At 38.7% G+C, this 13,833-nt stretch overlaps 1 protein-coding gene across 5 annotated transcripts in view; it reads right to left on the reverse strand.

Moving 5' to 3' along the window:
• Positions 1–2,025: 2,025 nt before the first annotated feature.
• Positions 2,026–13,833, reverse strand: part of VMP1 (vacuole membrane protein 1) — a 139,109-nt gene continuing 127,301 nt past the window's right edge. For all 5 annotated transcript variants that reach the window (XM_021703977.1, XM_021703976.1, XM_021703974.1 and 2 more), the window contains 2 exons: positions 4,608–4,710; positions 2,026–3,350 (listed from right to left, as the gene is read on the reverse strand). In XM_021703977.1, coding sequence (XP_021559652.1) covers positions 3,207–3,350; positions 4,608–4,710 — 247 coding nt within the window. In that variant the 3' untranslated portion in view covers positions 2,026–3,206. The remainder of the gene's footprint in view (positions 3,351–4,607; positions 4,711–13,833) is intronic.

Consider the following 13,833-nt stretch of genomic DNA (forward strand, 5'->3'; position numbering starts at 1 on the left):
TTTAATCCTTAGAACAATCTATGGTGTTTTTTTTAATCTGAGAGAGGGAGAGAGAGCACAGGCAGGGGGAGCAGGGGAGAAGCAGGCTCCCCACTGAGAGGAGCCAGATGTGGGACTTGATCCCAGGACCCTGGGATCATGACCTGAGCTGAAGGCTGATGCTTTACCGACTGAGCCACCCAGGTGCCCCTATTTCTGTTTTTATAGATGAAATCTAGGCTCAGCGTTTAAGACTTTCTCAAGGTCACCTACACGAAAGGTATAATTATAAACCACCATTAACACAGACTTAGACACGAAGGGAAATGGGTTTCAAAAATATGGAAGGCTTTTTGACACTAAAAGGTTGGGAATTCCTATGAGCTCTTTACACATGGGTCATTCAAAACACCGTTCACCCCAGGGTAGGAGAGGGCAACCAGTTATTCTAATTAGCTTAATGCATTGATTGTACTCAAAGGAACCACAGTTGAGTTGTGAAAGGAAGACAAGCCTCTGCGGTCCTACTAAAGCTATAGCTAGCACAGAGTGCACTGGAAACAGGCGGAGCTTGTTTATGCGGGAGCACTTGCTACTGTATCTACCAAACTAGGGTACTTCAGAAACTGCACTTTGGCCTTATCTTTTTCTGATTTTTAGAGGAGGAGGAGGGTGGCCATCATCCAAATGAAAGTAAAATTCTCCCTTTCTTTCGAGCCCCACACTCCAGATTATACAGAGTAGAGCTACCACCGCAAGTTCCCCACGTTACACAAGCCGTTTGAAGGGAGGTGCTCCCTAGTGCGTAAGCGCAAGCGCATAAACCGCTGTTCTACTGCGTTACCTCGTATCGCACTGCTTGCCCGACACGGAGCTGAGACATAATCAAGTACCACAGAAATTCAAGGCACAAAATGACACTTAAACAAAGTAGACGGAATTAGAATTCCCAGGCCCCTTTTTTTATTTGCAGTAATATCAAGCCATCCACTTACACATGTTCTGGTCTTCCATCACCTGGAATCAACTAGGTTTGTCTTTGGGATCATGTGTTTGTTGTTTGTGTCTACTTTGGTGGATACAAGAAAGGAACCAACCAACCACTGGAACAGAGGGTGCCGCTCTGCCCCAGCGGGAAGCCGGCAGGACCATCTGAGCGTGCCACACCTGAACACTTAGCGGAGGGAAGGAAGACAGCTGCTCTTCCTTTGTTTTCCAAGCAAATTCATTTGAAAGTGAACAAACCATCATCCTAAGTCAAATGTATTAATTACTTAGACTGTCAGTCTAAGAAATATTTTTCTAATACCTTACCCTGAAATAAATTTACCAATAAACCCTAAAGATTCAGTACAAATAGTACAATTCATATTTGATTTCCTCTTTCCTTTCTTCGAACACCAAATAAAATGCAGGTGAAAGAGATGAAACCCAACTGGAAGCTGACTCAGCAATTCATGCCAACCCTAATGAATCTAAAAAATTATGTTGGTTAACGTGAATCTCTTTACAAAGAGCATCTGGGTACGGCTTTTCAAATAAAGGATCAATCACATTGCCAGAAGGTCCCTGGGCAGAAAAAAAGATTGTTACGAATAATAACCTTTTCAAAACCCACAAGGCAGGCTGTTTGTCCTTTATTTAGCTGTGGTCATGGAGACCATCCCAATTTTCCATAAAATCTTCTCGATACTCCTGAAATATCATGGCATAAAAGATTCAAAGTGCCACTAGACGTAAGGACCAGAGTTTCTGATCATAAACCATGAGGCTAGGTAATGTTTAAATGGGAATATTTGATATGGATGGTCAGATGAAAGATACCAAAATGTCAGACAGCCCATCGACTGCTGTTGCCATGAGATTCAACAGTCAACATCAGTCTGATAAGCTACCCGACAAGGTGGTACAGCCATGGAGATGTCGCGACGATAGGCAAAAGTAAGCAGACATTCAGGCAGGATTTTATAAAACAATCAGGCACTTCTGGCCTATTGAGATTTAAACCCAATTCTACTCTTAACATAACGTCAGAAACAATCTTCCTAAAGAAAAAAAGTGAAACTGTTTATTTTCCTCCCAAGCAAAACAAAATGACCAAGTTCAACCAGAAATATCCCAAAAGAAAATCACAAAAGAACATAACACTTACTGGAGAAGGCAAGAAAATTAGGTTACATTAAAAAGTAAATTTGTCAAAACCAGAGTACATGCTGAGTTAAAATTAACACAGATATAAGAAAGTGTAGTTTTTTAAAAAACAAACAAAATTAGTTATTTCTCTCTTCAGTGCCCTTTAATTTACATACTTTCATTTCTCCTGTTTTCACAAACCCCTCACCGTGCAAATCTGTAAGCTGCCAATTCAGCAACGTGTAGCAAGCTGCCCGATTCCAACCTAACAAAAAAGTGCCTTGGTGGTGGCTCTTACATGTAAATAAATGAAGGCTTAAGAAATGATGGTTGTAGGTGGATTTGGCAAGGCTGACCATGAGTTGGTAGTGGCTAAAATGAAGCAAAAATCAAAACGCTCAAGAAAACGGACACAATTTTGGAATGATCAAAGATGTCTTTATAAAGTTTGTTCATGACTTCATTCTAAATATACAGAATAAAAAATGGTGTCAGCTCATTCGTGAGATACCAACCAGAATTTTCTTATACTGTCTCAAAATTTAAAGATCAGTTTCCCCAGAGGGCAACGCATCATAAAATGGCCTTTTTTTTAAGGTAGGAGAGGAAGGGCTGGGCAGAATGGCATATTAAATTTTACCATGATACACATGCAAGACTGTTATCCAATCTAGTATAATTTATATACATTTTAAGGACTTAGAAAAACAAAGGAGTCATTTCTGACAAGCCTAAATGACTTGACATATTCAACATACTTAGGAACTATTTTATGGTGTCCGGAATTCTTTAACTGTACCACGTGGGCCTTTTGAAAGTAACAAAGAAAAGGCCAGTTTCTGTTAAGTTTGCTGCTGAACATCACATTCCACCCTAATAAAACACAAGTTGGATTGAATTGAGGGTGGATACCTTACCTTAACACACAAAGGAAAAGTATGTCAGTGCAAAATATGGACTAAACTGCTTTCAGGGGAAAAAAAAATTAAGTTGATACAGGTTGGAAAAGGGAATTTTCCTTCCTGGTTTGGAGTCCTCCCAATTTAAGGTAGAACCCATCCATTCTAACTTCTGCCATTAAAACCTTTTCCTGCTTATTTAGTTTTTTCCTCTGAGTTCAACCGCTGCTGCATTCGTTTGGCATAACTTTGTGCCATGGAGTTAATGATGGACAGGATGAAGTAACACACCATTACAACGACCAACTTCTCAAACATCCAGGACAACCAGTTTTCTCCCTGCAAGAATAAATGCAGAACAATCCAGGAGAAACGTTTCATTAGTTCAGTAGTAAAAAGGGAATCATCTACAATATTTAAGGAAAATGATGAGAACTTGGAGCTTATAACCTATAAAGTCGAGAAACAATTAAAATGAGAAGTCTTACATCTCCAGGTACCCTGAAGTCTACATTCAAGTCTTTTAACAGCCAATTGTTAAGATTTCACTTTGTTAGATGTAAAGTCAAGGTTGATTCACATAGTTTAGAATGGGCCAAGTGTGAGGTCGCCTCTTATCTTTTACTACGTAAGAATAAAATTGATTAAATTCTACTATCTGAAGTTGCCATGTAGATACTTGTACAGAGTAGTATCAAGATAGTTACATATTCTTGTTCCAGCATTGGGAGCAACTTTTAAAATAGGTTATCTCTTCCTGAAGTCATGTTTGGTCAACTGAGGGCAGCAAAGGGCCACACAGAGTCTAAGGCCATCAAAACAACAACAACAAAAAACCAAACCAACAACTGGGGCACCTGTGTGGCTAGTTGGTTAGGTTAAGTGTCTTACTCTTGATTTCAGCTCAGGTCTTGATCTCAGGGTCGAGTTCAAGCCCCGCAATGGGCTCCACGCTAAGCGTGGAACCTATATTAAAAAAAAAAAAAAAAAAAAAAAATCCAACAAGTATGCGTCCTTCAAGTTTCCCATTTCAGGTTCCTGCTTACTCATCCTCTTCTAGTCATTTCCCTTTGCCACAGAACTGTTTACAGAAAAGGCAGGCTTAGTTTAATAAGTTAAAGTTTTTAAGTTCAGCTACGTGAAGAGCCTTAGTTGATTAAAAAAAAAAAATTATTTTCCCATCTCTGAAAAGAAAAATAGGGCAAAAATGAAGGGAGATACTCAAATGGCCTCAGTTAGTCTAATACTTTCTTATGCTACAAAATGCTACAAATTTAAATTTTTTAATCCAGTTGGGAAGTATATTTGCTAATAAATCATTTAAGATCAGTCAACAACTCTTCTACATAACAGATCCATTATTCTCCATTAACCCTACCTTTGGTTTTTGGGAGAAGATAGATACAAAATAGAAATTACATTTCTGATTTAGACAAAGACAATTCCCAGTAGAGAGTAAGTAGAGCCTCAACCTCAGTTAAGGGAGACTGACAAACCTCGCTCTATTTGCCTAAAAATGCCAGTGAGTACTGTGAATGTAATTTCAGCCTGAAACCGTGGGGGTGGGGAAGAGAAGAAAACGGAGTCAAGTCTCACCTGTGGTGTGCCCATTTCACTTTTGTGGTGAAGCTTCTGCCGCTGGGCCTCCAGGTATTCCTGGAATGGCTTCTGCAGAGATGGACCTACGCCGGGGACAGCGCTGGAAGCAGGGCACAATAACCCAAGGAAAAAGATACATTTGGGGAGAAAAGCAGGAAAAATGTTAAAGAAAAATCCACTTACCACCTAGATTCAAAAAGCAGGGATTGGACAGAAAGAGAACAAAAATACAACAATCAGCAGAGCTAGCAAATCCTCTGAACTTTTCTCAGTGGGTAAAATTCATCCTTTAACAACCCCTTAGAGGAGAAAAATCTCTTCCACCAACACGTCTGGGAGAAAGTAAGAGCTGAGCCCCTTCTAGCAGAAGAGTTCATCCTCAGAGTGAGGCCAGCTAAGCTGATGCTGCACACTGGTGTGGCACAAAGAATAAAATGAATGACTTCTGAGAAGTCCCACATTTATCACCACCAGTTCCTGTAAGAACTGGTTTGAACCGATTAATAAGGAAATGACTTATGCTTGTGTCATCCCCAGTTGAAAAAGAAACTGCCCGCCCTCTCTCTGACTTGTCCCATCTTCTCAGAGGGGGCGGGCCTTTCTCAATCTAAGTCCTTATTAGGACAATCTGTGCGTCATCCTTATCCAAAAAGAATGCATTAGCAAATTTGGGAGGCACCTCCCACTAGTCAGAAGTCAGTGATTAACAAAGGAACAAAGAAGGAACTATGAACCTTGAATCACTTCGTGGTTTATGGTAGATGGTTTGCACAGAAACTACAGTACATTACTAAACAACCTGCTCTGAAATGACTGGGGTAGTGATCTCTGATAAGTTTATGTGCTCGGAGCTCCCTCTCACCCAGAGTACGTAAAGGCAGGGCTGTTGAACCGGTCTGGCAACCAGCGACCAGGATCCCGTTTTAGAAATGCTTGCAGGCGTTTTTTTTAAAATGGTAACTTGAGGCAACTCAGAAAATCAAACATCTCTATTTTCTGTACCTTTTATTTTCTCATCTGCCATAACAGGGCTAAAAGGTAGATGAGCCCAATCTCCTGCGGTCGGCAAAAGGTATGTCAATATGTATTTGAAACAGCACCTAATGGTCTCCCTTGTAAGTATTAACTTCACCTCCCCTTTTCTAGAACAATCAGTTACTGCTTTCTGTAATAAGAAGCAGAGGAGCAGAGGAAGAGAACTTTTTTGCTACTATATTTACCAGAAGCTAACACATAGGTAACTCCTGGCTGACCCTTTTCTTTGATCCTCTTAACTATCAACCACCAAATACTTAATGGAGTCCTTATTTTGTGTCTGACATTGTAATCGGCACTAAGGGAAAACAAAACAAGACAACTGCAAGAAATAGTTCATGCCCACAAGGAACTTAAAATCTTGATGGAGATTCAAAACACACATGCAGATACATACAAATGGATTTGTGAACAAAAGAATTTACAAATCAGTACTAAATTTTTTTTTTTGGGTACAGAAGATATATTCCAAAGGAACCGGAGAAAGAAAGGAGTGATCAGTGTGCGGTGAAGCTGTACAAAAAGCTCCTTTAATAAATACCCAGGATATGGAAAAGAGGCTGAATAGACATAGGTAGTAGGGGCAATGGCTGCACTGATAGACCAGAGACCCACATTACAGGCATGAAAGATGGAGGAGGGCCAAGTCTCTTAACTTACAGCCTCAGTCTCTCTCTCTCACTGACTTTTAAGTGGCTTTACATTAACTACCCATTCTGGGGTACACCAGAAGAGCTGTGTCTGAGCTATGTTCCTGTTTATCAATAATGATTCTGACTACAATGGGGCAAGAACAGGACAAACTTTCTCTTTATTTTTTTTTAAAGATTTTATTTATTTATTTGATAGAGAGAGACACAGTGAGAGAGGGAACACAAGCAGGGGGAGTGGGAGAGGGGGAAGCAGGCTCTCCGCTGAGCAGGGAGCCCGATGCTGGACTCGATCCCAGGACTCCGGGACCATGACCTGAGCCAAAGGCAGATGCTTAACTGACTGAGCCACCCAGGTGCCCCTAAAGTTTTATTTATTTATCTCTATACCAAACATGGGGCTCAAACTCATGAGTCACACAGTTCTCTGACTGAGCCAGCCAGGCATCCCCAAAAGAGAAATTTTCCTTGGGTAAATTTCCTTTTCCTTACATAATGCATAAGGGAATGCAAATAGCTCATCCATTTACACTTGGAAAACACCACGTGAATACAAAAAACAATTCCAGTAAAATACATGTGTAAAAAAATGGGTTTTGAAGATGGCAGATTTATAAGAACTTTGCTTCAGATACTGATTCATACTCTTTTTTTTTTTTTTTTTTTTGCGAGAGAGAGAATGAGAGAGAGCACGAGAGGGAGGAGGGTCAGAGGGAGAAGCAGACTCCCCGCCGAGCAGGGAGCCCGATGCGGGACTCGATCCCGGGACTCCAGGATCATGACCTGAGCCCAAGGCAGTCGCTTAACCAACTGAGCCACCCAGGCGCCCCATACTCACTCTTAATAACAATATCCTATGTCATTGTTTTAAACTCCCAAGGATAGCCATAGTCAAGCCACTGTGTTTTTATAAGGTTAAGAAAACCCTTTTATTTATAAAGGCTGAAATGACTGTATGCTAATTTGAACAGCTGGTTGTACAAGAAATGACTTGAAAATTCTCTTTTTGATGTCCTCTAAGAGTTGGATTCCAATATATGTGCCTTGTTCTTTCTACAGACTTCTAACTTCAGACTGGAGTTGAGGAGAAATATGGCTTACAGTTTCCCTCAAATCATTCTTGGGCTCCATTCTTGGGCCATAATTGAAAGAGAAAATGAAGAACTAAGACCCACATGTTAGAAAGGTTCTACTTTTTTGTTGCTGTGGTTGAGGGGAATGAGGAAGGGACTGGCAACAATCATTCTAGACTCCCTTCAAAATAATCTGAAAAGTTAAACGACTCCCATCGTCGAGTCCATTAAGACGTGCACTCTAGCTGACAGAGAATATGTCATTACACATTTACATTTAGTGATGTGCAATTTTCAATTATCTTGGGCTAATACTGAGATTAATTTTTCAAGGCACTAGAGTGTTACATGCTTTTTACATGTTTTTGGTGGGTGGGAGATGTCTATGCAGTTTCTCATAAGAGACTAGGAAAACAGTTGAAAACAGAGAAGTTAAAAGTTTTTATTGCAATATATTAACCAAAACTATCATGAATAAATGCCACATGATCTGAATAAATCTGAAAAAATGATATAGGTATTAAGTATTATATAACTAATTATTTGTCAGATCCTCAATCTTTATATATTTGTCAAAATTTTAGTTTTATTTTCATTGCTCTATCTCTACAAACAATGGTTTAGGCCAAAGTTGCCTCAGCTTTTACAAAGCACACTTACACATTAGAGTTTCCTTAATTAACATTAAAGCTATTTTAGTAATGGACTACATAAAAGTTCAATTACATCCGTCACTCTTCACGTGCATTTAAGGCAAACAATAATAACCAGCCTATGACCTCATCCCTCAAGTTATTTTCAAGCAGCCAACAGAAGAGTCCATTCTGACATTTAAGATTAATTTAAGGTACATAAAAGGGGGGGTGGGAAGAATAACTTGCATTCCACTCCAGTGGTTTTTTACAGTTGGCTTAGGAAATAGCTCCAGTGCCATTCTCTGAAAGCCATTAAATTCAGAGTACCCTGTGCACCTGGCCAAGGACTCATCTCAATCTCTAGCTGAATGGGTCCTCCTTCTGCCATTAGGTGCTGATTAAGTTAAAAGTATTACAGTTTTGTGATACGAAAATAAAGTTGGAGGAAAACAAACACACAGAAAACTACTTTTCAGTCAACTGTTGGCCTTAAATATGTTTAAATTAACCTTGTCAACAGCCACCTTCTCTAAAGAAAGCCTTAAAAAAACCAAAAAACAGAAAAAAACAAAAACAAAAATTGATCTCATCTGCTTTTCCTTGCTGTAGACTTTCAACATGGTGGGTAGAAAAAGCTGTGGATAGTAATTATCTTGATATTTATTTTCTTGGCATACACAAATATGTTTCAGATAATGGAACTCATTAAAAAACAAATTTCCAACAAATTATTCTAATGGCATTTTAAAAATTTTTGTTATTGATTTTAAGAAAGGAAAAAAAAAACCCTCAGAAAATGCAAACAAATGAGGGAAAATAAAAATAAATAAATAAATAAATAACCCACGTAAGTCCAAACCCACCCAGAGCTTCAAAGTGGTTTCATGGGAACAGTATTTTGTCAGGCTTACATATTTTAGTAGGTGTTAAAACAGAAACAAGACAAACTTCTCTGTAAAATTCTGTCAAGGGCCCTGACCAATATGCAAACAAAACCTATTATTTTTCTATAGTTTTTAATACGTATGTGACTTTACTTCTGAAACCCATTTATCTGATAAGAAATCTATATTTTAAACTCTCCCCATATTGACTCATTATTAATAAAGGTCTCCATTATTCTTTGTACCCACAAAAGCCAGAAAATCTTCCAGAGGAAGCATCACAATTGGCAGAGGTTGCATAAAGAGTGAGTGGTGTGATTATTTTTCACAATGCTTAAATTTTCATTTTGTTGGTTATTCCTGGGCTCACACCCGTTCCAAAAATTTATCGGTCATTATTAACTGTTTTCAAGGGACTCTTTTCAAATTGTGTGACTCTCAAACAAATTGGTTCAACAAATATAAAAAACACACCTTTTGATTTACTTTCAATCTCCTCTCCATCACAGAGATAGTCATCAAACTAAGACTTGTTACTAGAAGACCTGAAATTTTCCTGTTCATGATTCTGTTTGGATTTTTCCAGCCAGGTGTATTTTTTGCTGTTGTTACTATGTGCCACCATAAAACTTGGGCACAGTGTTCAATAACAGAAATAACATGAACTTAAAAAAAATTGATATGTCTTGTTGTTTAGCCCTACTTACACAGGGCTGCCTTATATAAAGGTTAAACAGTTAAAGAACTAAGTGGACATGAATAAAGTAAATGTTTTATTTAATATAGGCTCTGCTCCTTTCTTAACCACTTTTTTGAGGATCTTAGCATTAATGTGATCATGTAAGTTACACTGGCTTTCCTGAAAACATACTGTCTGACATCAGTTCCTAGTAAGGCTACAGGGTAATAAGCCTTTATCTTTCTTAGAAAAAACTATAGACACAAGGTTTTTTGTTTTTTTTTTAACCTTTGTTTCACTGGTTGTGCTGTACGTTCAGGCTGATTTATTTAACATCCCTCTGATGATTAATTATAATATCTAAATAACATTCTCAGGGGGTGAATCAGTCAAACCTCTGAAAGCTTATAAATGGGACAAAAATGTTTTTAGAATAAAATTCAGGTCAAGGGTAGTATTAAAGAAAGGAAAATATAGGGTTTAATCAATTCTAGTGTTGTTATAATTCAGAAGTATGATAGAGATTTTTTGAAGTAAACTAATGATACCCAGTACTTTTTTGTTTTTTTTTTTTAAGATTTTATTTATTTACTTGACAGAGAGAGAGACAGAGAGAGAGGGAACACAAGCAGGGAGAGTGGGAGAGGGAGAAGCAGACTTCCTGCTGAGCAGGGAGCCCCACGCGAGGCTCAATCCCAGGACCCTAGGATCATGACCAGAGCCGAAGGCAGATGCTTAACCACTGAGCCACCCAGGTGCCCCCCAATACTTTTTTGTTTTTTAAAAGATTTTATGTATTTATTTCAGAGAGAGAGAGAGACAGAGAATGTAAGCATGAGTGAGGGGGTAGATGGGTCGGTGGGTGGGTGGCAGAGGGAGAAGCAGGCTCCCCGCTGAGCAGAGAGCCCAGGACCCTGGGATCATGACCTGAGCCGAAGGTAGACGCTTAATAGACTGAGCCACCCAGGCGCCCCATGCCCAGTACTTTTTGATAGCATAAAAAGCGGCTTTTAAGGCCAGAGGAGCTTAGACCAATAGTCTATAAACATTTTTGATATATGTATATATTACTTATGCAAACAGTAAAATGTACAAATACAAATTAAAAAGGATAAAATAAAGCTAAAATTTAAAAAATTTTAAAAATTCTTCATTTTAAATGTCTTACTAAGTATGATGGCTTTTGTGCTATTAGTGAATATTTCAAGGCACATAACACACTTGTCCTGGATTAAAAGTAACAATTTCTAAATTTGTTGGCTGACTTCTATAGGCATGTACTGGGAACAGGTAAAATGTCAATGGTGCAACTTTTTTACTGTCTCTTGTGACTGCACTATTACCTCTATCTTCCTTCTATTGTTTCTTTATAGGAAACTTTTAAAGCCATCTGTGTGTTTTGTGAGGGTTAGTTTAAACTAGGAATTATAAATCTGATTAATGGGGCATGGAAAAAACACAATACATTGCAAAAGACCCACTGTGAACCCCTTTTGCATTGTGGAATTCCCGCTGTTCCCCTAGCCTATTTTTGTACTCCATGAGATGTGATTTTCAGACATGTGGCCTGAGGGAGTGCCAATCAGACTGATGGTAGTAAACTACATCCTCCATACGTGTACAGTCATATAAATTGTGTATGTATGCACTACCATAATGTTATATGCCTAAAATACACAAAAAAGAAAATAACAAAGATGAAAATAAATATAAATAGAAGATCTAAAAAAAAAAAATAAAGTTCTATTATTTTAGTCCCATTCTGATGGTGGAGACCACTGGTGTAGACCATGAGGCTACACTTCAAGGGGTATAAATATTATACCTTATTCCCAAAAGGTATGGTTAGCAGACCAATTCAATGCAAGACTGTTAGGTAAGATATCAGAAAAAAAGCTATTTCTACAAAGATGCAGACTCGGGGGCGCCTGGGTGGCTCAGTCGCTGGGCGTCTGCCTTAGCCTCAGGTCATAATCCCGGGGTCCTGGGATGGAGCCCCACATCAGGCTCCCTGCTCAGCAGGAAGCCTGCTTTTCCCTTTCCCACTCCCCCTGCTTGTGTTCCCTCTCCGTCAAACAAACAAACAAAACAAATAAATAAATAAAAAGATGCAGACTGGATGTCTCTTTTTTGCTCAGATTTCTAACAGTCATTTATAAAGAGGGACTTTTAGAATCTAAACCTCAAGAGACTGAAATGAAACCCTGTGCCCTCAGTTAGAACATAATTATATTTCAAATGAATATCAGAGTATTCAGAATTTTCTTGATGTAGGATCACTGTGTGTAAATCAATAAATCAGATTTATCCTCTGACTCCAGAGAATTCTTCTATCAACTGAGATTTGGCCCAGGAGGACAGGAGTAGAGAGCCCTATTATTAAATGGAAAATGGTCTCTTATAGACTCAAGCCAACAGATTCTTCTGCTGAAGAGACTGAATTTTACAGTGAAGTAGTACTAGTAGGATATATATATTCAGGGATAAAATTAAAGACCCTCCCACCCCACTCCCCCTTTGCATGCTGACATTGTCTTCTATACACAGGAGGTGATGACAACATGGTGGAAGTTCAGTAAGAAGACGGGACTAGCAATTCCCTTTCTTAATTTTTTGTTGTTTTTAACTTTTTTTTTTTTTTTTTTTAATAAACTCTACGCCCAACACGGGGCTTGAACTTATGACTCCAAGATCAAGAGTCGCATGCTCTACTGACTAAGGCAGCCAGGCTCCCCACGAATTCCCTTTCTTGATAACAGTCTTATAAATAATTTTCTGTTTCCAGAAATGTGCACATTTTAGTAAAACACTACAGCATTAAGTCGTGCCCCCCAACCCACGCAGTGATCTAAACAGGCTTAACGGTTAGTATTTTAATGAGTTGTCATTTCCTGTCTGATAAAGATTCTCACAGTATTTAACCACCAGTTTCCCTGGGGCCCAACCAGTACTAGAGCTCTATTCATAGTGACTCAGAATGGATCTCAGACTCCAGGCCTGATTCAACAATGACAGATTGCCCTCCAAATGAAACTGTCTTTCCTCATAAGGTAGACTGCTCTGGAGAAGGGAGGAAGGGGGGAATGTAGTTTATCACGCAATCTTTCTTTAGAAGCCAAAGGCCATCATGCTGACTCCCATTAATATTTATAGCTTTCCAGTCCTCAGAGATTAGAGAAAGAAAAAAAGAGAGAAACAAACTGATTAACCCAGGAATATGACAAGTAAATGAACTGGTGCTAACTGCATTTACTAGGTTATATTTAACCTAGTAAAAATGGGATCCCGTAATTCTGTATGACTGGAATGAAAGGGTTATTAATTTTCCCACATAACTGAATGGAGAATCTGAATCTTTGAAGCTAATATTACAAGAAAAAACTGTTAACTGATGTATTCTACTTGCTTTTGGCTCTGAAATGTGTTAGCCCACCCAAACCAAATTCCTTTATATCTTAGGATCTTGGAAGAGTATCCCAACATAAAATCAATCAAAGTTAAGCACTACACTAAAAAATCTAGGGCTTTTTCAGATATAAAAGTTTGGGCTGATAATTTCTGGCACTGTCTAAAATCCGTTGTGATTCAACCTCAGGATTTGGAATTAAAACATTGAATTTCGTTCACATCTGTGTCCCTTTCAAATGATTAAAACCTCTTTTGTACTCAAGTTCATCCACTGTGTGCTCAATGGTATTATAAACACATGACACCATCAGTTTCTTAGAGGCCGGGTAGAAGGAAGACCGCTGCTTTATCCTGAGAAACATCAGGTGTATTGCTGCTATTGGCTCACAGCATATTTCCATCACAGGCGTCTTTCAAAAAAAGAATTTGCAACTGTCCTTGCTTTTGAACATTTAGAACTGTTTTCTATCAGAAGCAGAATGGAGGTAAAATCTCCTTATAGTAATTAATAGCTACTCTCTGAATTATGTGATCATTAAAGGGACATTTTTGAAAACAAAACCTCAAATCAGAATGTAGACTTGAGCAGCAGGAGCCAAACAGGCGTTTATGTTAATGAATGAAGCCAGAGCTAAAGGAGTGGTCTATAAGCACCAAGTAAAAGTGATTGGCTGCCAAAACAAAACCCTGTAAAAAATCAACTGATTTCAGTTCTAGAAAATGGCAAACTGGTGGTAGCTTTGTACAGTGACAAATCTATGGCTGGCTTGAAGACCCACTGAGTTCTAAGGATGAAATCAGCAACAGGGAACCACAGACCCAAAGTCAAGAATAAAGAAGAGTTTGTAGAATTTTAAAT

Source organism: Neomonachus schauinslandi, chromosome 15 (assembly GCF_002201575.2).
Source record: "Neomonachus schauinslandi chromosome 15, ASM220157v2, whole genome shotgun sequence".
Taxonomy (NCBI): domain Eukaryota; kingdom Metazoa; phylum Chordata; class Mammalia; order Carnivora; family Phocidae; genus Neomonachus; species Neomonachus schauinslandi.